Raw genomic sequence first — 17089 nt, forward strand, 5'->3', positions numbered from 1 at the left:
TATGGTATGTCATCGAGCTGCACACGGTTGCAGGTATACGGCTCTAATGCCGCGCATAGGCTCAATATCAGCTCCCTCGGAAGCCGGTACTATCTGCAACGTGCTGGTCAACGACGTCGTCAATTCAATTATTTATGGGGTTTTACGTGCCAAAACCACTTTCTGATTATGAGGCACGCCGTAGTGGAGGACTCCGGAAATTTCGACCACCTGGGGTTCTTTAACGTGCACCTAAATCTAAGTACACGGGTGTTTTCGCATTTCGCCCCCATCGAATTGCGGCCGCCGTGGCCGGGATTCGATCCCGCGACCTCGTGCTCAGCAGCCTAACACCATAGCCACTGAGCAACCGCGGCGGGTCAACGACGTCGTCGAGCGCCAACCGACGACGACACCAGTGGCGTATATATCTTTGAATATTACAATCTCATTAAGGGAATAACCCAGAATACGCGACTGTCAGGTAATTTTATAATTCTCAGCCATACACGTGATAATCAATTACACCTGGCGAATAATGGTGAACCAAAAATTATTTGCATATTTTCTCTGAAGTTAGATAAAACATCTGGATGATGCAGTCACAAAACGCACAAGGCGGAATGGTACCGCACTTATAAGCACTCCAGTACCGCACCTATAAAAATCGACATTTACGAATATTTTAATAACACAACAAATAACACTCTTATTGTATAAGTCTACAATACAAATTTATCGCTAGTTAAAACAATAGTATTATCAAGGTTATACACATAAAAGCACAGTCAACATAATATACGTGCAATATTCGTAAAAAAAACACAAGAAAACGCCAGGAGGTGTTTCCAACCTTGCAGAATTACAAACTAATTTCCAGCGAAGCTGTTTCTTTCAAGCTTCTGAAGTAAGAGTTTTAGTTTCCTGTAATTGCACCTGAAAGGGTTGCTCGGTTCCGTTTGAAACCTTGTCCGCATGTAACGCTTTCACGCACTTACTGTTAGGAATTATTGAAAGCCAGTAAGTCACCAACGCACATTTTACTCCTCCAGAATATTAACCCTAGCTGATGGCATAGCATCACGCTCTCAAAGTTAGTATCGTTTCCACCTTAACGCACGAAACACAAAACAAAACACGACGAAAATAAGAAAGACCGCACAGGACAACCGTTGCCAAAATGATTGATCACCAACTGGCCCAACTGCAGCATTCCTGAAGATCGTTCTCACCAACATATCTAGGATGAGTGGTGATTACACGATGAAATTTGACAGCCTCTGGGTGTGTGTGTGTGTGTGTATATATATATATATATATATATATATATATATATATATATATATATATATATATATATATATATGTATATATATATATAGGTGCGCCATTGTTGGACGCGGCTGATTATAATACTTTATAATCTCTTGCCTTTAGGTTAAATATAGCATGCTAACTTCATGTTTTCAATTATGATTAGGCGGTCCCAAAAAACTGGGCATGATGGAAGAAGCGCAAAGTGACAGCCATCTCTACAATGTCAGCGTGTACGGCGCACCCCGTTCTTCGTCTGCTACAGCTCTCCGCAGCGAGGCACGGAAGACAATCCTGATCGCCCAAAAAGGGGTAGGTAATAAACAAAAGCATTACTTACGTGGCTAATGCATTAGCAAAGAACATTTGGCCTCATCTGTTGTTTTGTTGGATTTTCCAGCCTGCAGCTAAAATGCGCCCGCATTCATAAGTGAGAGGGGGGAATGGCACATTTTGCTCCTCCACTTCAGACAGTGGGGTGGGGGGAAAGACAAGCCCCCCCCCCTTCCCTGCCTCCTTGGTAAGTACGCCTTTGGAGAAAACGCACGCTCCTTTCGCACATGATCCCTGTCGATGGCACAGAGAGCTATGAAAGCAGCCCTAAAAGAGAAATACAGAAAGAAGCCGCGGCTACCGACACACGGAAATTATGACAGGCCACTTCACTACGTAACATCCGCACGTGCAAGCTTCGCTACCTATCACACTTTGACATCGTATCAGCGTTCATAGCTTCTTCTAGGCTTTTCTTCAACCGGTAAAACAGGATGATGCCTCTCACCAGGTCAAGAGCTTGTTTTGCAGGTTCAACCGGCCGCATTGCGACAGAGGCGATTATTACTGGAGACCAGTAATAAATCATAGGTTGGGGACGACACAACCTGGGGCCGCTAACTACGCTGTCTGTCATAGCCCAAGTGGCACCTCATAGAAGACAAGGCCAGTCAGTCAACATCACCAACGCCAACGTTCAGCGCCAACGTTTCCACAAATTTACCAGCCTCGAAAGAACACACGTTCCAATGCACGTCAAAATACTGCACAGCACCGCGCACAAAGCACATAGCTGTTCACCATTTTAGCTGGTTTCGGATCAAATCAGTTCAAGTCGTCGAACTTGCGGCACTGACGCACTTTGTTCGGAGCAGCCATTGCACATATTGTACGATGCCAATGTGGGGGTGGTGGTATGCAAGCGGCGACAGACACCGTTCTGTAGACTTGCGAATGTGGCCTTGCAGTACGAAGGGAATTGTGACCCAAGAGCAATAGTGCGTTAAAATTCCAGACGAATTTTGGATGTTGTAAAACGTCGTCATCCTATTTTTATGTTCACTGCAGGACGAAGGCCTCCCCCGAGGATCTCTAACTATACCCCTAACCTGCTCTAGTTGTTTCCGAGCTGTGCCTACAAATATCCTGATTTAATAGCCCTCCCCCCTTCCCCGCCTAATTTTCTGCCGTCCTCGACAGCGCTTCCTTTCTCCTAGCACCCACTCTGTATTTCCAATGAACCACCAATTATCTGACCTTCGAATCACGTGCCATGCCCAGCTCCAATTTTCCATCTTAACTTCAACTGCCACTACCCACGTTTGCTCTGTGATCCACAACGCTCTCTTCCTGTCTCTTAACGTTTGGCCTAACATTTTTCGTTCCATCCCTTGTTTCAGTGGTCCTTAAATTGTTCTAACGCTTCATTGTTAACCTCCAAGTTTCTGCCCCGTACGATAGTACTGGAAGAAAGGAGTGATTGCACACTTTTCTTTTCGACGGCAGTAGTGAGCTCGCAGTCATGATTTGGCAATGCCAGCCGTAGGCTCTCAGACCCATTTTCATATATCTGTAAATTTCCTTCTCACGATCAGTATTCTCTGCCTTGGTAAATTCACCTAGGTAAACTTACTCCTGCACACATTCTACAGGCTGACTGCTGATCACGAATTCTTGTTAGCTTGACAGGTTATTCAACTGTGTCTTTGTCTTCTGCATATTAATATTCAGCCTATTCTTACACTTTCTCGGTTAAAGTCCTTAATCAATTCTTGCAATGTGTCCCCAACGTTGCGGAACAGGACAATATCATCGGCAAACTGAAGGTTGAAATATTCGCCGTTGATCATCGCTCCTGATCCTTCCCAGTCTAACATATTGAATACTCCTAAGCATGCAGCGAATATATTTGGAGAGATTGTGTCGCTCTGCCTCACCGCTTTCTCGATATGTATTTTCCCACTTTTCTTGCGTGTAATTAAAACGTGTGAAGCCGGAACTATCATTGAGGCAGAGTCGAAGCCTGGGGAGTTGTGGGTACGTGCTCTGTGGCTGAACGTAAATATCGAAGTTACATATAGGCGAAATAATTTTTGAGTTGTTAGCCGAATGCCGCAAGCACCATGCCCTTGATGTGAAGTTCTTTCAGTCCTTCAGTACAATCCATACAGTGTGCGCTTACACCGTCGATTAAACACAAATGGCGTAGCTTCGTCCAAACGCACTGAATGAATTAAGTGATCGACCTGTACGCCATCAGGAGAGTGCACAAGAAAGCATAAATCGAGCCACAAAAATACTGATCTTGGTGATGCGACGCGTTTTAGTGACCGCGCTTGGCGTCGCGCACGCTTCGCATTGTTCACTTCGCGATACCAGGCCACTGTAACCGGCTTTTCCATGCCGTTATGTTGACTTGACTACTGCACAGAAGGCGCGGAAGGCTGTCGCCGGCGGGAAGAAAATTCTTGTGCTGAATTCACGAACGCCTGTGAAGGTTTTCTTGAGTTAGAGGAGGAAACGACAGAAAGAACATCGCACGAAGTGACTGAAAGACGTGAGTGGCGAAATTTCGCCTATGAGTGATGTTAGGCTGAGATTTAGAATAAGCATTTCCAGCTAATCACAAGACGACGATGGCTGTCGACGATGTGTGCGTGTGTGTATGTTTTATTTCACAGCATCACTCTTGTTCGAGCAGTCCACATGATTTTCGTATCAATGGTGGTTCGTGGTTTTATTCGCTACTTATTTTTTTATATGTCATCGTATTGACGTCCTGTTTCATGTCATAGACGACAGAATTTCCGTCCTTAGTACACATAAGTTCTCTCACACCGTAGACCACTTGGACATGGTGCTGAATTGAAAATGTGAGCAATATAATAGAAGGCTGAGGTTAACAGCACGGAAGACGACAGCAAATTGTACAACACCAACAAGTTTTGATAATTAAAAAAGTTCAAACGTTTTTTTCGCTGTTTCATCTCTCCTGAAAAATTATAGCCTAAAAAAGCGTCCAGAAAAATAATCAATCGCAGGAAAAAGCTCAAACTAGAAAAAAAAAACGACAGAACTGCTCAAAACATATAATTGGCAAACTTGGCGGTTTTAAGGGACGGGCACTACACTTCTGTTTGCTACCACCCAATAGAGGGTCATGACGAGTATGAAAAGTCAGGCTATTGCGCGCATAAACAAACACAACCTATCAGATAGAAGCAGAAGTTCGCACCACACAATTAATGTTACTGCCTTTCACAGCAGCGCACACCCAATAAGATTACGCACTAAAACTGCTCAGCGCAGTTTGACATGACAAATTAGAGTGCACCACAAAGATATAAGCACGCGCCATCCTCGGCTATCAGCTGTGACTTCTGGCCAATCGGCCGCAACAGCGCGCTCCATCGCTTACTCGCGTCAGCTCGAGCGGAGCAGATACACGTCTTCGTAAGACTGCTACCCTTCTATCGCAAAAAATTCTTACGTCGGCAGCTGCGACGGCTGTTTAGCTTTTGTGAATCGACTGACGCTTACTATTGGCGCAAGCACTGAAGTTCTCAGCTGTGCTACCATTACATACACGCCTTTCTTTTTTCGGCTACAGCGCTTGTCTTTGGAGCGGGGGGGGGGGGGGGGGAGCATCGCAAGCTTTCTGATCTTACCAACCGTTTTAGCTTTGTGACTACGTTTTTTTCGTAAGATTTTCCTTACGCCATAATTTGGTCGTAAGTTTGCCTAGCGAATTCCGCCCCTGATACTTCAACTTTGAAGGCATTTATTTTATTTATTTATTTATTTATTTATTTATTTATTTATTTATTTATTTATTGATACTGTTGACCCTCGCTTGAGGGTCGTTACAGGGAGGGAATACAATGTACAACAATGTACAATTTTGCACAACATACAAAATTCATATATCATAATCATCAAGTTGGGTGCTCCTGACAAAAGATGTCGATAGAACGTTCGAACTTGTGCACGTCCGATTGCTCGACAACTTCAACAGGCAAACCATTCCAAATTTCGATCACATCAGGAAAAAAAGAAAAACGAAAAGCATCAACACGTTACTCGTAAGGCTTGATGGATCGTGTGTGGTTTGTTCTCGCGCTCCGTTTTCCCGGAGGCTGAATATATCTATTTGATTTAATCTTAAAGTGCCCTTGAATTATTTGAAATAAAAGCTTTAGTCTTGATTTTTTCCTTCGATTTTCAAGTGACTCGAGCCCACATGAGTTCAGCATTTCCGTCACTGAATCCCTTCTTCTGTATCTTGACGAAATAAAACGAGCGGCCATTCTTTGAATTCGTTCCAGTTTATCTTTTAGGACTTTTTGGTGCGGGCTCCAGACAACACAAGCGTACTCCAAGGATGGGCGGATGAATGTTTTGTAAGCTATCAGCTTGACATCTTTTGTTGCATGTTCCAATTTCTTCCGCAGAAAGTAAAGTTTTTGGGAAGCTGTCGAGCACACATTATTAATATGTTTATGCCACTGCAGATTATGTGCAATTGTAACACCTAAATACTTGAAGGTATCAACATTTTTTAGATTATTTTTTCCAATATTATAAGAAAATAGCTGCACAATCTTCTTATTAGTTATATGCGTAAAAGTTGATTTTTTGTAATTAATTTCCATGTCCCATTTTTCGCACCAAAGATGCAAGGAATGAAGGACACGGTTTATTCTAATTTGGTCGGTAGCTTGTGTTATTCGAGAATAAATTAAACAGTCGTCTGCAAAAAGCTTCAATTCTACGGGAGATTCGGTAACCTCGTTAATATCATTAATATAAATTAGGAACAGTAATGGAGCTAAAACCGATCCTTGAGGAACGCCAGAAAGTACTTCTAGTGTAGAAGAAAAACAATCATCCACATGCACAACCTGCCTGCGATTGTTCAAATAGGCTTTAATCCACTTAAGAATGGTTTCGCTAATTCCTGCTCTGTATAACTTGAGAAGTAATTTACTGTGTGGAACCTTGTCAAATGCTTTTGCAAAATCTACGCAAATGACATCTATTTGTTCTTGGGCATCTATGGCTGAACTAAAATCATGTATCGTTTCTATGAGCTGTGTTATGGTAGATAGCCCTCTTCGGAATCCGTGCTGATACTGATAAAAGAACGCGTTATCCTCGAGGAAAGTTAGTATATGTTTACTTATGATATGTTCTAATAGTTTACAGCTGATACTTGTCAGGGAAATTGGGCGATAATTATTTGCGAGTAGTCGGTCGCCGTTTTTAAAAACAGGTGTTACGACTGCGCACCGCCAATCTTGTGGCAACGAGTTAGTGTGTAGGGACTTTGTAAAGATTATTGTCAAGAAAAATGATATCCACTCAGCGTATCGCTTTAAAAACTGGGTTGGAATCCCATCCGGCCCGCTAGCCTTTTTAGAATCCAAAAGTAACAATTGATTAAACACGCCGGCCTGAGTCACGACCAGGTCTTCCATGACATAAACACAGCCGCGATAAACACAATGGTTTTATTACCTAGTGGCGTTGCGTGCAAACCAGCAAGGTTCCTTTACCGTATCCACTCTCAACGTAAGGATCGCGACCGTTTGAGTTCTGCGGCGGGCGGACAGGACGGCTATGTCAGTGATGTCATTGTACCAACAATTTCACAGTGGCCTGGCGACCTGCGAAAATCAGTGCGGTGCTTTTTGTCGAGAGTATACGTATAGGTGAATTATGCTATTTGATCTCGGACAGTAATCACTCGTGCATCTTGCAGAATAAAATCGACATCGGGGAAAATGGCCGTAAAATCTCATCGTGCAAAAATATAAAATCATTTGCTTCAGAAGCAAGGACCAACCATATGGCCTTCTTTCTAGAAGCGCAGTTGACACAGCTGGGAGCGGCATAATAAGGATAATGGCCGGTTGCATGGTTTGCTAGAAAATAACGTCGACGACCTCAAAAAAAAAATAAAGAAACAACAACAACAACGAGAAATTGCAATTCGTAGTATCTGCGCTGGCAAGCAAGTCAAGGTTGCGCATCGTGTAAGCATAGCGAATACGCAACCTGATAGAGCCGATAACTAGGCGCGTACGTCGGGACTGGTTGGCCTCTGTAGCAGCATCTATACACACGAAATCGGTTGCAACGGCCGAAGCTGTGGCCATAGCCCTTGCTATACGCGCCGCGGAAGCTAAGGGCCAATCGGCCTACGTGCTGACAGACTCGCAGGACGCCTGCCGCCTCTTCCTTGGGGGGGCTTTACCGGGCTGCGTCTTCCGCATCCTAGGAACGAACCTCTCCATGGATCATTGCGTGACCTGGTGCCCGGCGCACACAGGGATAGCGGGGAACGAACGGGCGGACCGCTTGGCTCGAGGCATGACAGGCCGAGCCGCGGGCCACACCGCCCGGGAGAACACCTCGACACCCGGTGCGCCAAGAGAAATCCTCGAGTTACAACGGCTAAGTAGGCGAACCAAAGCCCTTCCTCACCCAGGCCTAGACAGGAGGCAAGCACGGGACTGGCGCCGCCTGCAAACAAACACTTTCCCATATTTATGCAGGCTACACAAAATGTACCCAGACAAATATAGCAACACTTGCCCGTGGTGCGAAGGAACACCGACATTGGAACACATAACATTCCAGTGCGCGTCACGTCCGGCGGCTGCCACCTCGCCGCTGCTAGACAACACTCTACATAACTGGTCGTGGGAGGCGCGACTCGCGGAAGTGGAATTGGGAAGCCAACTGGCGACCCTTGACCAGGCCCGGCGAGCCGCAGTAACCAGTGGGGCCCTGGAGGAGGGGCTCCACCCACCATAACCAAACAGTCTCTGTTACAATAAACGTTTACTCTCTCTCTCTGGTTGGCCTCTGCGAACGCTGCAGCCGTTGAGGAACACTGAAGAGTGTATATACCTTAACACGAGCGCATGACCTCAGAAAGAAGAGAAAGGCTATTATCGAAAAGCAGATTGTTTAGATCGCGTATATAACCCTACGAGCTGCTGTGCAGAGGGTGGTCTGGCCCTACACACGTTTTGTAGAGCGCGAAAGTTTTTCTTACGTAAGAATCCTTGTGAGAGCGCCAAGTGCAATTGGAGTAGGAACTTTGCGGATGTATTATATTTATATGTTTTTCGCAAACGGTCAAGAAAAAAATTTCCAACTTGGCAGATCGAATAACGATTGCCTTCAAATTAATAAGGTACTTCTTAAGCGCAGGAACTGCACAGATACTGATTAACTATGATTAGTAATTATACATTGCGAAATTTATGGGCCTAATTTGCTCCCTACTGCTGACATAATAACTGCAGAAGTGCTGTTCGCGTACGGTGTAAACAGTTAAAACATTTCGGTATTTCCCTTGACTAACACCCTTGCATCTAAGGCAGTAATCTGTTCCTACTCCACACGGCATCCAGCTTACTATATCTGCGATGAGAGAAACCGCCTTAAAAAATTGATCAGCCCTTCCACTCTGTGGACAAGGACGAGCAGCGAAGCTGTGGTGTATGACCTCAATCGACGCATCTATGTGTATATAGGTATTATTATTATTATTATTATTATTATTATTATTATTATTATTATTATTATTATTATTATTATTATTATTATTTTAATTATTATTATTATTATTATTATTATTTAAGGACACACGACTACATCTTTTTTACTGGGGAGTGACTTATTCTTATTCTTTAATGAAGTAGTGACGCGGGCAAGTACCGCCGCATGGCAGACGGGAATTGCACAATATATACAACTTCACTGTGAACTAAGTAATTATGAAAAGTAGATGCAACTCGCCGTAAAGATAAAGCCGTCCTAGCGGCCGATTGCAGTATAATTTTTTTTTTTTAGGCTAGCTACACTAGACTGAGAGCTACAGAGCATTCGCGAGATACTGGAGTCGAACATTTTTTCGTGTTAACGCGACCGTAAACGGACGCAGATCGACCACCGCTGCAGGGTAGCTATACACAGCTTCGGTGTAGAAACTGTGTGTTAATTCTGACCACCTCTTTTCGCTGAAACATCTGACGCGAGGGTTTGACAACTATAGCTATTAAATTTCATTTCACCCAGCTTTCGTGTCGTCTCGTGTAGCTATCATCATGCATAGTCGCCAAAAAGCTGAAAAAAAAGAAAACATTTTTCTCCTTGTATAATTTGTTCTAACCCCTTAAGGGTAACGGTATATGCATGTTTTTTGTTGTTGTTGTTCTGTACAGGATTGTCGAAAGCTTAGACCCGGTACGGCAGATGCACGTGTCGTGCCGAGGCGTGCCAGAGACACTCGCCAGACAGGTCGGGTCCTCTTTTCGGCCGCGTTCTGGATCCGGCGGCGTGCGAGACAGCGGGTTAGGCGCCGCCCGGCCGACCGCGCTCTGCCCCGTGGCCGACGCGCATCGCGCTTCCTCTTTTCGAGTCCGCCCCTTCACGGCCGGCTGGCGACCGCCGTGCGACGCTCGAGGGCGCAGCCGGCGGTCGCCCACCCGCCCCACGGGCTTCGCTTTCGAAGCTGCGCGCCGCCGTCTGTGCCGCATACTCTGGAACAGTCGCTTGGCGGTTTTCGATATCTGCGAGTCCTCAGGTAGAAAGGATGCATCGTTCTGCAGTGCACGTTTCCGCACTTGATTTTGCTTGTATACTTTTGTGACGCTCTGATTATGCCAGCTTTTTTTTTATTGTCTTTATTTAGCTCCGCCTATGGGTGTTGATCCCATGAACCAGAACACACACACACACACGTGTGTGTGTGTGTGTGTGTGTGTGTGTTCTGGTTCATGGGATCAACAGCCATACATGTAATCTTTGGATTTATAACATAGTTCATAGTTCAGGTGCATGCACAATTTTGTGACGTCGATATCCCGACCGTGCCTAGCATTTCACTTATATTCGGTTGAAGTCAGGCACCCGGGGGTAAAACGCCCAACCACAAAGGCTTTGCACGCGACGAACACCACAGCATCCTCGTCGTTTTCCGCATGGTTTTAGAACATCGTAGGGGAGGACGGGGAGAACACCTACAATCTTTTTTTTTTCTTGCTTCTTAGTTATATTTTTCTTCGCTATTGTACGGGATGTTTTTGGAAGATTTTGGTATAGCTAGCCCTCCAGAGGCCTTGCTGAATCAACGTAACCTGCAGACCTCCGGACGCAGCATGCCTTCAGTGCTTTCTCTCTTTCATTACCCTCTTTTCATCTCTAACCCCTTTCCCCTGCGTAAGGAAGTAAACTCAAAGCGCGTCTGATTGATCTTGCTGCCCCTCCTTTTTTTTCTCTCTCCTGCAGACGTCAAGCGACAAGGTGCTATGGTATATGGCGAAGATTGTCGTTCCCATTGAAGTTGAAACGATGATCCTGTGTCAACTGGTAAACTCCTAACGTAACTTTCATCCTTTGCTTCCTGTCGTACGGTACAGTTATCTCCAGCTCGTCTTCATTCCGGAGTGACGGCACTTCTTGTGAAAGGGCAAGGAGAGAGAGTCTGCGGGCGTACACCTCCCGTCGTCCTGCGGTGGGGGCGCGAGATGACGGACCGGAACAAAGCCGAGGCCGGCGTTTCCTTTCAACAGACGCGCCTGCACTTCAGACGCGTCCTTGCTTGAAGTCGCGCATACATACGCCGACTCCCTCTGGCCGAGCGTTCATGTTTTGTATTTCATGCTCGTACACATACACATGTACGCACACTCGGGGAGCTTTCTCTTCTCGGTGAGCAGAATGCGGGGCGTGGTAGCCCCTCACGTCGCGTGCCCAGGAGTCCTTTGAAGAGAGCCCAGCTCTTTGGATGGCGCTTCTTTGTACCATGCTCGGCTGCGCACCCTTCCTTCCTTCCTGCTAACTCGCTTTCTTTCGCTCTTTGTGTCTCGCGAGGGCTGTAAATTGTGCGCCAACACGGAGGATGCAAAGTCAGCCGCTGAGGCACCTTTCGGGAAGCAAGAGGTTCCCTTCCGTGCTCGTTGCACAGCGCACGTCTTTTCGTGAGTTGACATCACCGTTGCACTGGGAGAAGCACGATTATTTTTAGAGTGGCTATCTGAGTCGGAACTAGAACAGTTCCCTTCCCGTTGGAAGGGCTTACGAAACCCGCAGGCTTTATTATTATAATTTTTTATTTCGCAATGGACGGTATACAAAACGGACAAGAGCTGAGTGACGACTTATGATTAAGGAGTCGGGACGTTACTTATGGGCCACCGACATTACTGCTTTGTTAGCCGACCTATTTGATTCAAACGTGAGCCACTGAGTCTGCCATTGCACGAGCGTCCTCAAGAATCCCGTGGAAAGCTTTTAGAGTATAGAGGACAGAGCTAATAACACTTCCTATGGTGTCTAACGAATCCTATCATCGTTGCCAGCTCTCTTTCGTCCACCCAGTTTATAGGTTGCTTCATCTCGTGAGTTACCGCGTATTTTAGGGCTTAACACGCACACCACCGAACGAGTCTGCCACCATCTTGTCATCCTTCCAGAGAATTCCTTTTGGACGCCTGTTTCTCACTTTACACGCGTCTTCACGCTCATCAAACACTGTTAGGAGGAAAAATCTTCCAGTACGTATTAATAAAGTAGAAAGATGCCATATGGCCCATAAAGCAGCTCCATCTCCAGCATTTCTTAGCTTCTTAAAGTGTAAGTGGCCTTATAGCTATACAAAAGCCTCTACACTCTTACGCAAAGTTACACCCTTTGGCTTGCCCCTTCTGCCACACAACGATAATCGTTATCTGCCTTGATGCGTTTCCTTTCTTTAACGCTGCGATCCCGGAACTTTCCTGTAACGCACTCTTAAAACGGTTGCACCCTTCGGGGTGTATATTTGTCCCACAACAATAAACGTCATCTGCCTTGCTTGCGTTTCCTTTCCTGAAAACTCGGCGCTCGCTAGTTTCCTGTCGAGAATGCTGCGTCACACCAATAAGGCGCACGCCGTTCGTGGCTGGAAAGTACCGGGCTCGCAGCGTTAAAGAAAGGAAACGCATCAAGGCAGATAACGATTATTGTTGTGTGGCAGAAGGGGCAAGCCAAACGGTGTAACTTTGCCTAAGAGTGTAGTAGCGAGGAATTTTATTGTTGGAACCTGTGTACTTAATATAATGAAAGAACGAAATCCGCAGGGGAGTAGAACAGCAGTAAACACAGGCAGAAGTGGTTAGAGTGGTGCGTCACATCCGTTGTGCTCGCTTTTTAATCATATCATAAGAAGCACACACACACACACACACACACACACACACACACATATATATATATATATATATATATATATATATATATATATATATATATATATATATATATATATATATATATTGTGGCTTCGGCTCCCACCTGCGGCAAGTTGTTTTTTCATCCGCTTTAATTTCCATTAATCTATCGTTTCTTTATTTCATTTATTAAGCACAAAGTAATTTCCCCTATGTTGTCCTTGGTGTCAGTGTTTGCTGGCTTCTTATGATATGAGTAATAAAAATCGGGCCCCGCGGTTAACCCCCTTTCTTCTCGTTCATATATATATATATATATATATATATATATATATATATATATATATATATATATATATATATATATATGCTTCTTACGATATCATTAAAAATCGGGCCCCTCGGTTCCCGCGCCTGGATACATGGATAGCTACACCTACGCGAATAAGCGAAAAAAGCGCAGAGGCCACCACTTTGGCTAAATCGAAGTGAATTACGGTTACTCACTTTGCGTATGCCTTTTCGAGCAATGCAGCCCAGAAGAGCGAGCCGTGACCGGACTGGACAAATACAAGCTTCCCGTTGACGGTGGGTAGCCGGTCATCGATGATCACTTCCTTCCAGTCTCCGCACCACCAAAGCCGGAAGCGGAACAGTCCCACGTACTCGTCCGCTTCGCCGAAGCCCTGGTCCGCCGGAACCACGCGGTAGAACAGTCCTCGGCATGTTGCAAGCACTCCCAGGCACGACACAAACCAGCGGTCGCCTGCACGATTCGCACAAACATCAAATGCAGAAGCAGGCTAGTTAATTATTTCAGGTTCGTGGTGTAAAGCGCGTTAAGAGCGCGACTAAGGCACAACCAGCTCAAAATGAAATAAGCAACGGGATAAGCTTGACGTTCGAAGATCAGCCCTGGCATTTTATTGCGATAGGAATTGTATGGGCACTCCGGGCGCATCTTTGCCGTCCAATTAAGGGCGATTAAGGGCGATAACACCGTCGCCGCGTGCCTTACGCTGTGTGTGCGAGTGAAAGAGGGTGGGCCGGCGATCGTGGCTCAATCTCGCGCGCCCAAGGGAGGAAAGCGGGGAGGAAACGCGCCGTCTTCCTTCGCGTTGTATTTTGGCAGCAACTGCGTATGGCGCGGTCGCGAGGACTTTATCTTGAAAGCGATCTGATTTGGGGGCGCAATCTAGGTGGGCCGACGACTCGTCGCTTTGAGTGTGCTGTGTTCTCGCCGCTCAATTTTGCGTTGAAGCGATAGACAGCACAAAGGTCACTTCGCTCGCTGCCGCTGCGGCGCTTCCTCAGGCCAGCGTTTTGACAGCGAGTGTCCGCGGTCATCGAGTGTGACGTGTTCATGTTTGCCAGTGCACACTGACACCACGCTTGTTAATTCAGTTAGTGAGCGAATGTTTACAAGTTTATACCGCCGATAAGTCTACTATCCTTACTTCGTATACTAATTTGTGATCGCAAGCGGTGCTTCGCCTTTCGATCGAAACTGATACTTTTTTCTTCAATCCCTCTGCTCTTCGTATCATTCCTTATATCAAATGAGTGTTTACGAGGTGATGGAATCGTGGCCAATTCTGGTTAGTCCTTTTCTCTTATCTTTAAAAAGATACCATTATGACATTGCATGCCCGCAGTGGCTAAAACAGAATTGTATAAAAATTCAGTGGCGATTTAGCGGCACATGCGAGAGAAATGCGTTAGCATTACGTCGCACCTCTTCGAGGTCCCAGATCGATGATTTAAACCGCCTTCACCACATCGCAAAGTGTTGTTCAGGAGCTCACTCAAAACAGGTCCTGCCTCTTATGGTCTGGAGCAGGGCCCCGTCAATTTGCGCTGCGGGCAGAATGCCACCTTATGTGTGTGTGTGTATGTATATATATATATATATATATATATATATATATATATATATATATATATATATATATATATATATATATATATATATATATATATATATATGTGAAAATAGAAATGTTATTTATTTATACGTGAGAATTCGATTCACAAACAGTTCAAATATGCCCAATAACAGGCGCATGTACATGTCACATGCAGTTCGGAAATACAGTACCTCCTCACGCAGAACTCCCACATTGTTCAAATGTGAAAATAGGTTCCGCTACTTTTACACCAAAATCTACGATTATCGCTTCACTTCTCAGCGCGACACTTCTCTACGTTCCTCTCCCCCGGAAGAGGGTAGCCAACCGGAGATAATCTCTAGGAGCAAAAGACGAAAAGCTCGAATGGACAAAGAGCGCGCAGAATAAGCATGGGCCCATGCACCAACGCACATAATCCGCAATTTCAGGCTCTTTCATAAAACTCCACTAGTTTCACAATGCAAAAAGCGAAACCCTTTACAAAGTGCGTGCGCTTTTGTGAACGTCAAATGCTTTGTGTGTGCTCGGCTGACTCTAAAAAGTGCGACCTTGCGTCAGTCAGTATATAATGCCTTTGACAAGCGGCTGGGTCAATAAAGAAAAGAGCGAAAGCAATTATTAAGTATTAGCAAGAATTATCATGGTGGTCCTTTTTTCATAAAAGCGACTCTTCGTGAAGTAAAACCGAACGTCGCGACAAGGGCAATATATCCACGTTTCGAACTTCCTCTGAAAGTTCGAAACCTTGGTGACCCTCTCTTAAAAGTTATGCGCACAAACGTCGACAGGTCGGAGTATTACTTCCCGCTTCTAAAATTTACGCAGCGCCTTTGCAGAAGCTGCGGATACACTTGTCTGCTCTTAACTGCTCTCGGGCGTGCGAGCTATACGGAAACGAGTGGTCCTCAGTTTGCGGAAGCACGAGTGAAATAAGTGAACGATCCTCGAGGACACACGAGTTTCCTCTCATGTGTTCGCTGTAGAGCATATAATTACAGCACTTAAATAAATATTAACTAGTTTAGTTACCCTAATCAAGTTTTTTTATTTATTTCACTGAACTTATAAACGAACTCAGTAAAGCTTTTTTTTTTAATGACATACTGCAGGCTGTGAGACCCAAGCAGGAGAGGAATACAAAAAAACAACAATGTTAAATTACAACATCCAAATTTAAGCAAAACGAGCAGTAGGAAATGACTCGTAACAATACTAATATTTACTAAACAACATAGTCACTTATAACGTCAATAGAATCCACACAGTAAGCCGGCAAAACGTTTCAATCCGTGATTGTCTGAAGTAAGGAAGAATGCTGAAATAAGTCTTATCAAAATATGGGACAAGAGAAAGGTAGTGGCAATGTCGGTTTCGTCTAGTTGTCGATAATGCTGTGTACTGTGAGGAATTTAATGCAAGTTTCTGGTTAATTAACAAATATAACAATTTCAAACGAAAAAAAAAATTGCAGCGGGACTGAAGGGTTGGGATTAAATTCGATTGCATTAGTGCTGGGACGGAAACGATTCAACTGTACTGCGAAAAAATGAAACGGACAGCTTTCCTTTGTATTTTCTCAAGTGCTTTTATGTTAGTGATAGTATGCAGGTCCGCGACAATGCACGAATATTCTAATTTAGGCCTTATAAAGGTTTCGTATGCTAGTCTACTAACCTGGATTGGTGTATCTTTTAGTTTATGGTGCAACAAGCAATGTTTACGTAAGGCAGAGGAGCAAGTATTTGAAATCTGTGTGTTCCAGCTTAAGTTGTTTGTTAGCGTCACACCAAGATATATAGATTCGTTTACTTCTGTCATTAGCCCTGGACCCATAGAAAAAGAGGATTGAAATGAATTAAGTTTTATTGTAACGTGTAGTAGAACTTTCTTTTCTAAGTTTAGTTTCATACCCCATGTATTGCTCCACGTGAGAATTTCGTTGAGGGCCGTGTTTAGTACAACCTGATCATCAGCTCACCGGATCTCATTGAAGATAACGCAGTCAACCGTATACATGACTATCTACACACGTTCATTAATCACATCGACAATGTCGTTACAGTACAACAGAAATAGCAGCGGCCCAAGCAGACTACCCTGAAGGACACCAGATGTGACCGGAAAGGCACAAGAATTTTCACCGTTTGTAGGTACATATTGGTTACGCTGTTTTAAATACGTACCCAGGCAACAAAAAAATCGGGCAGTTTTATAATCTAAAGTTTCTCGATTCATTTGTCATGAGGTACAAGGTCGAAAGTATTGCTGAAGTCCTAGAAGATTAAGTTTACCTGGCCGGCACTGTCAATGACGGAAGCAAGAAAGTGAAATAAGGTGACTATACTGCGTAACTGTGTAAAACCCTTTCCTAAAGCCATGCTGCTGTTG

At 44.7% G+C, this 17089-nt stretch overlaps 1 protein-coding gene across 4 annotated transcripts in view; it reads right to left on the reverse strand.

Annotated features, from left to right (window-relative positions):
- CalpC (calpain C) overlaps positions 1-17089 on the reverse strand; it is a 107044-nt gene that overhangs the window by 34869 nt on the left and 55086 nt on the right. For all 4 annotated transcript variants that reach the window (XM_065435025.2, XM_065435014.2, XM_065435036.2 and 1 more), the window contains exon 4: positions 13299-13557. In XM_065435025.2, coding sequence (XP_065291097.2) covers positions 13299-13557 — 259 coding nt within the window. The remainder of the gene's footprint in view (positions 1-13298; positions 13558-17089) is intronic.

The sequence above is a fragment of the Dermacentor albipictus genome, chromosome 1 (genome assembly GCF_038994185.2).
Source record: "Dermacentor albipictus isolate Rhodes 1998 colony chromosome 1, USDA_Dalb.pri_finalv2, whole genome shotgun sequence".
In the NCBI taxonomy this organism is placed as follows: domain Eukaryota; kingdom Metazoa; phylum Arthropoda; class Arachnida; order Ixodida; family Ixodidae; genus Dermacentor; species Dermacentor albipictus.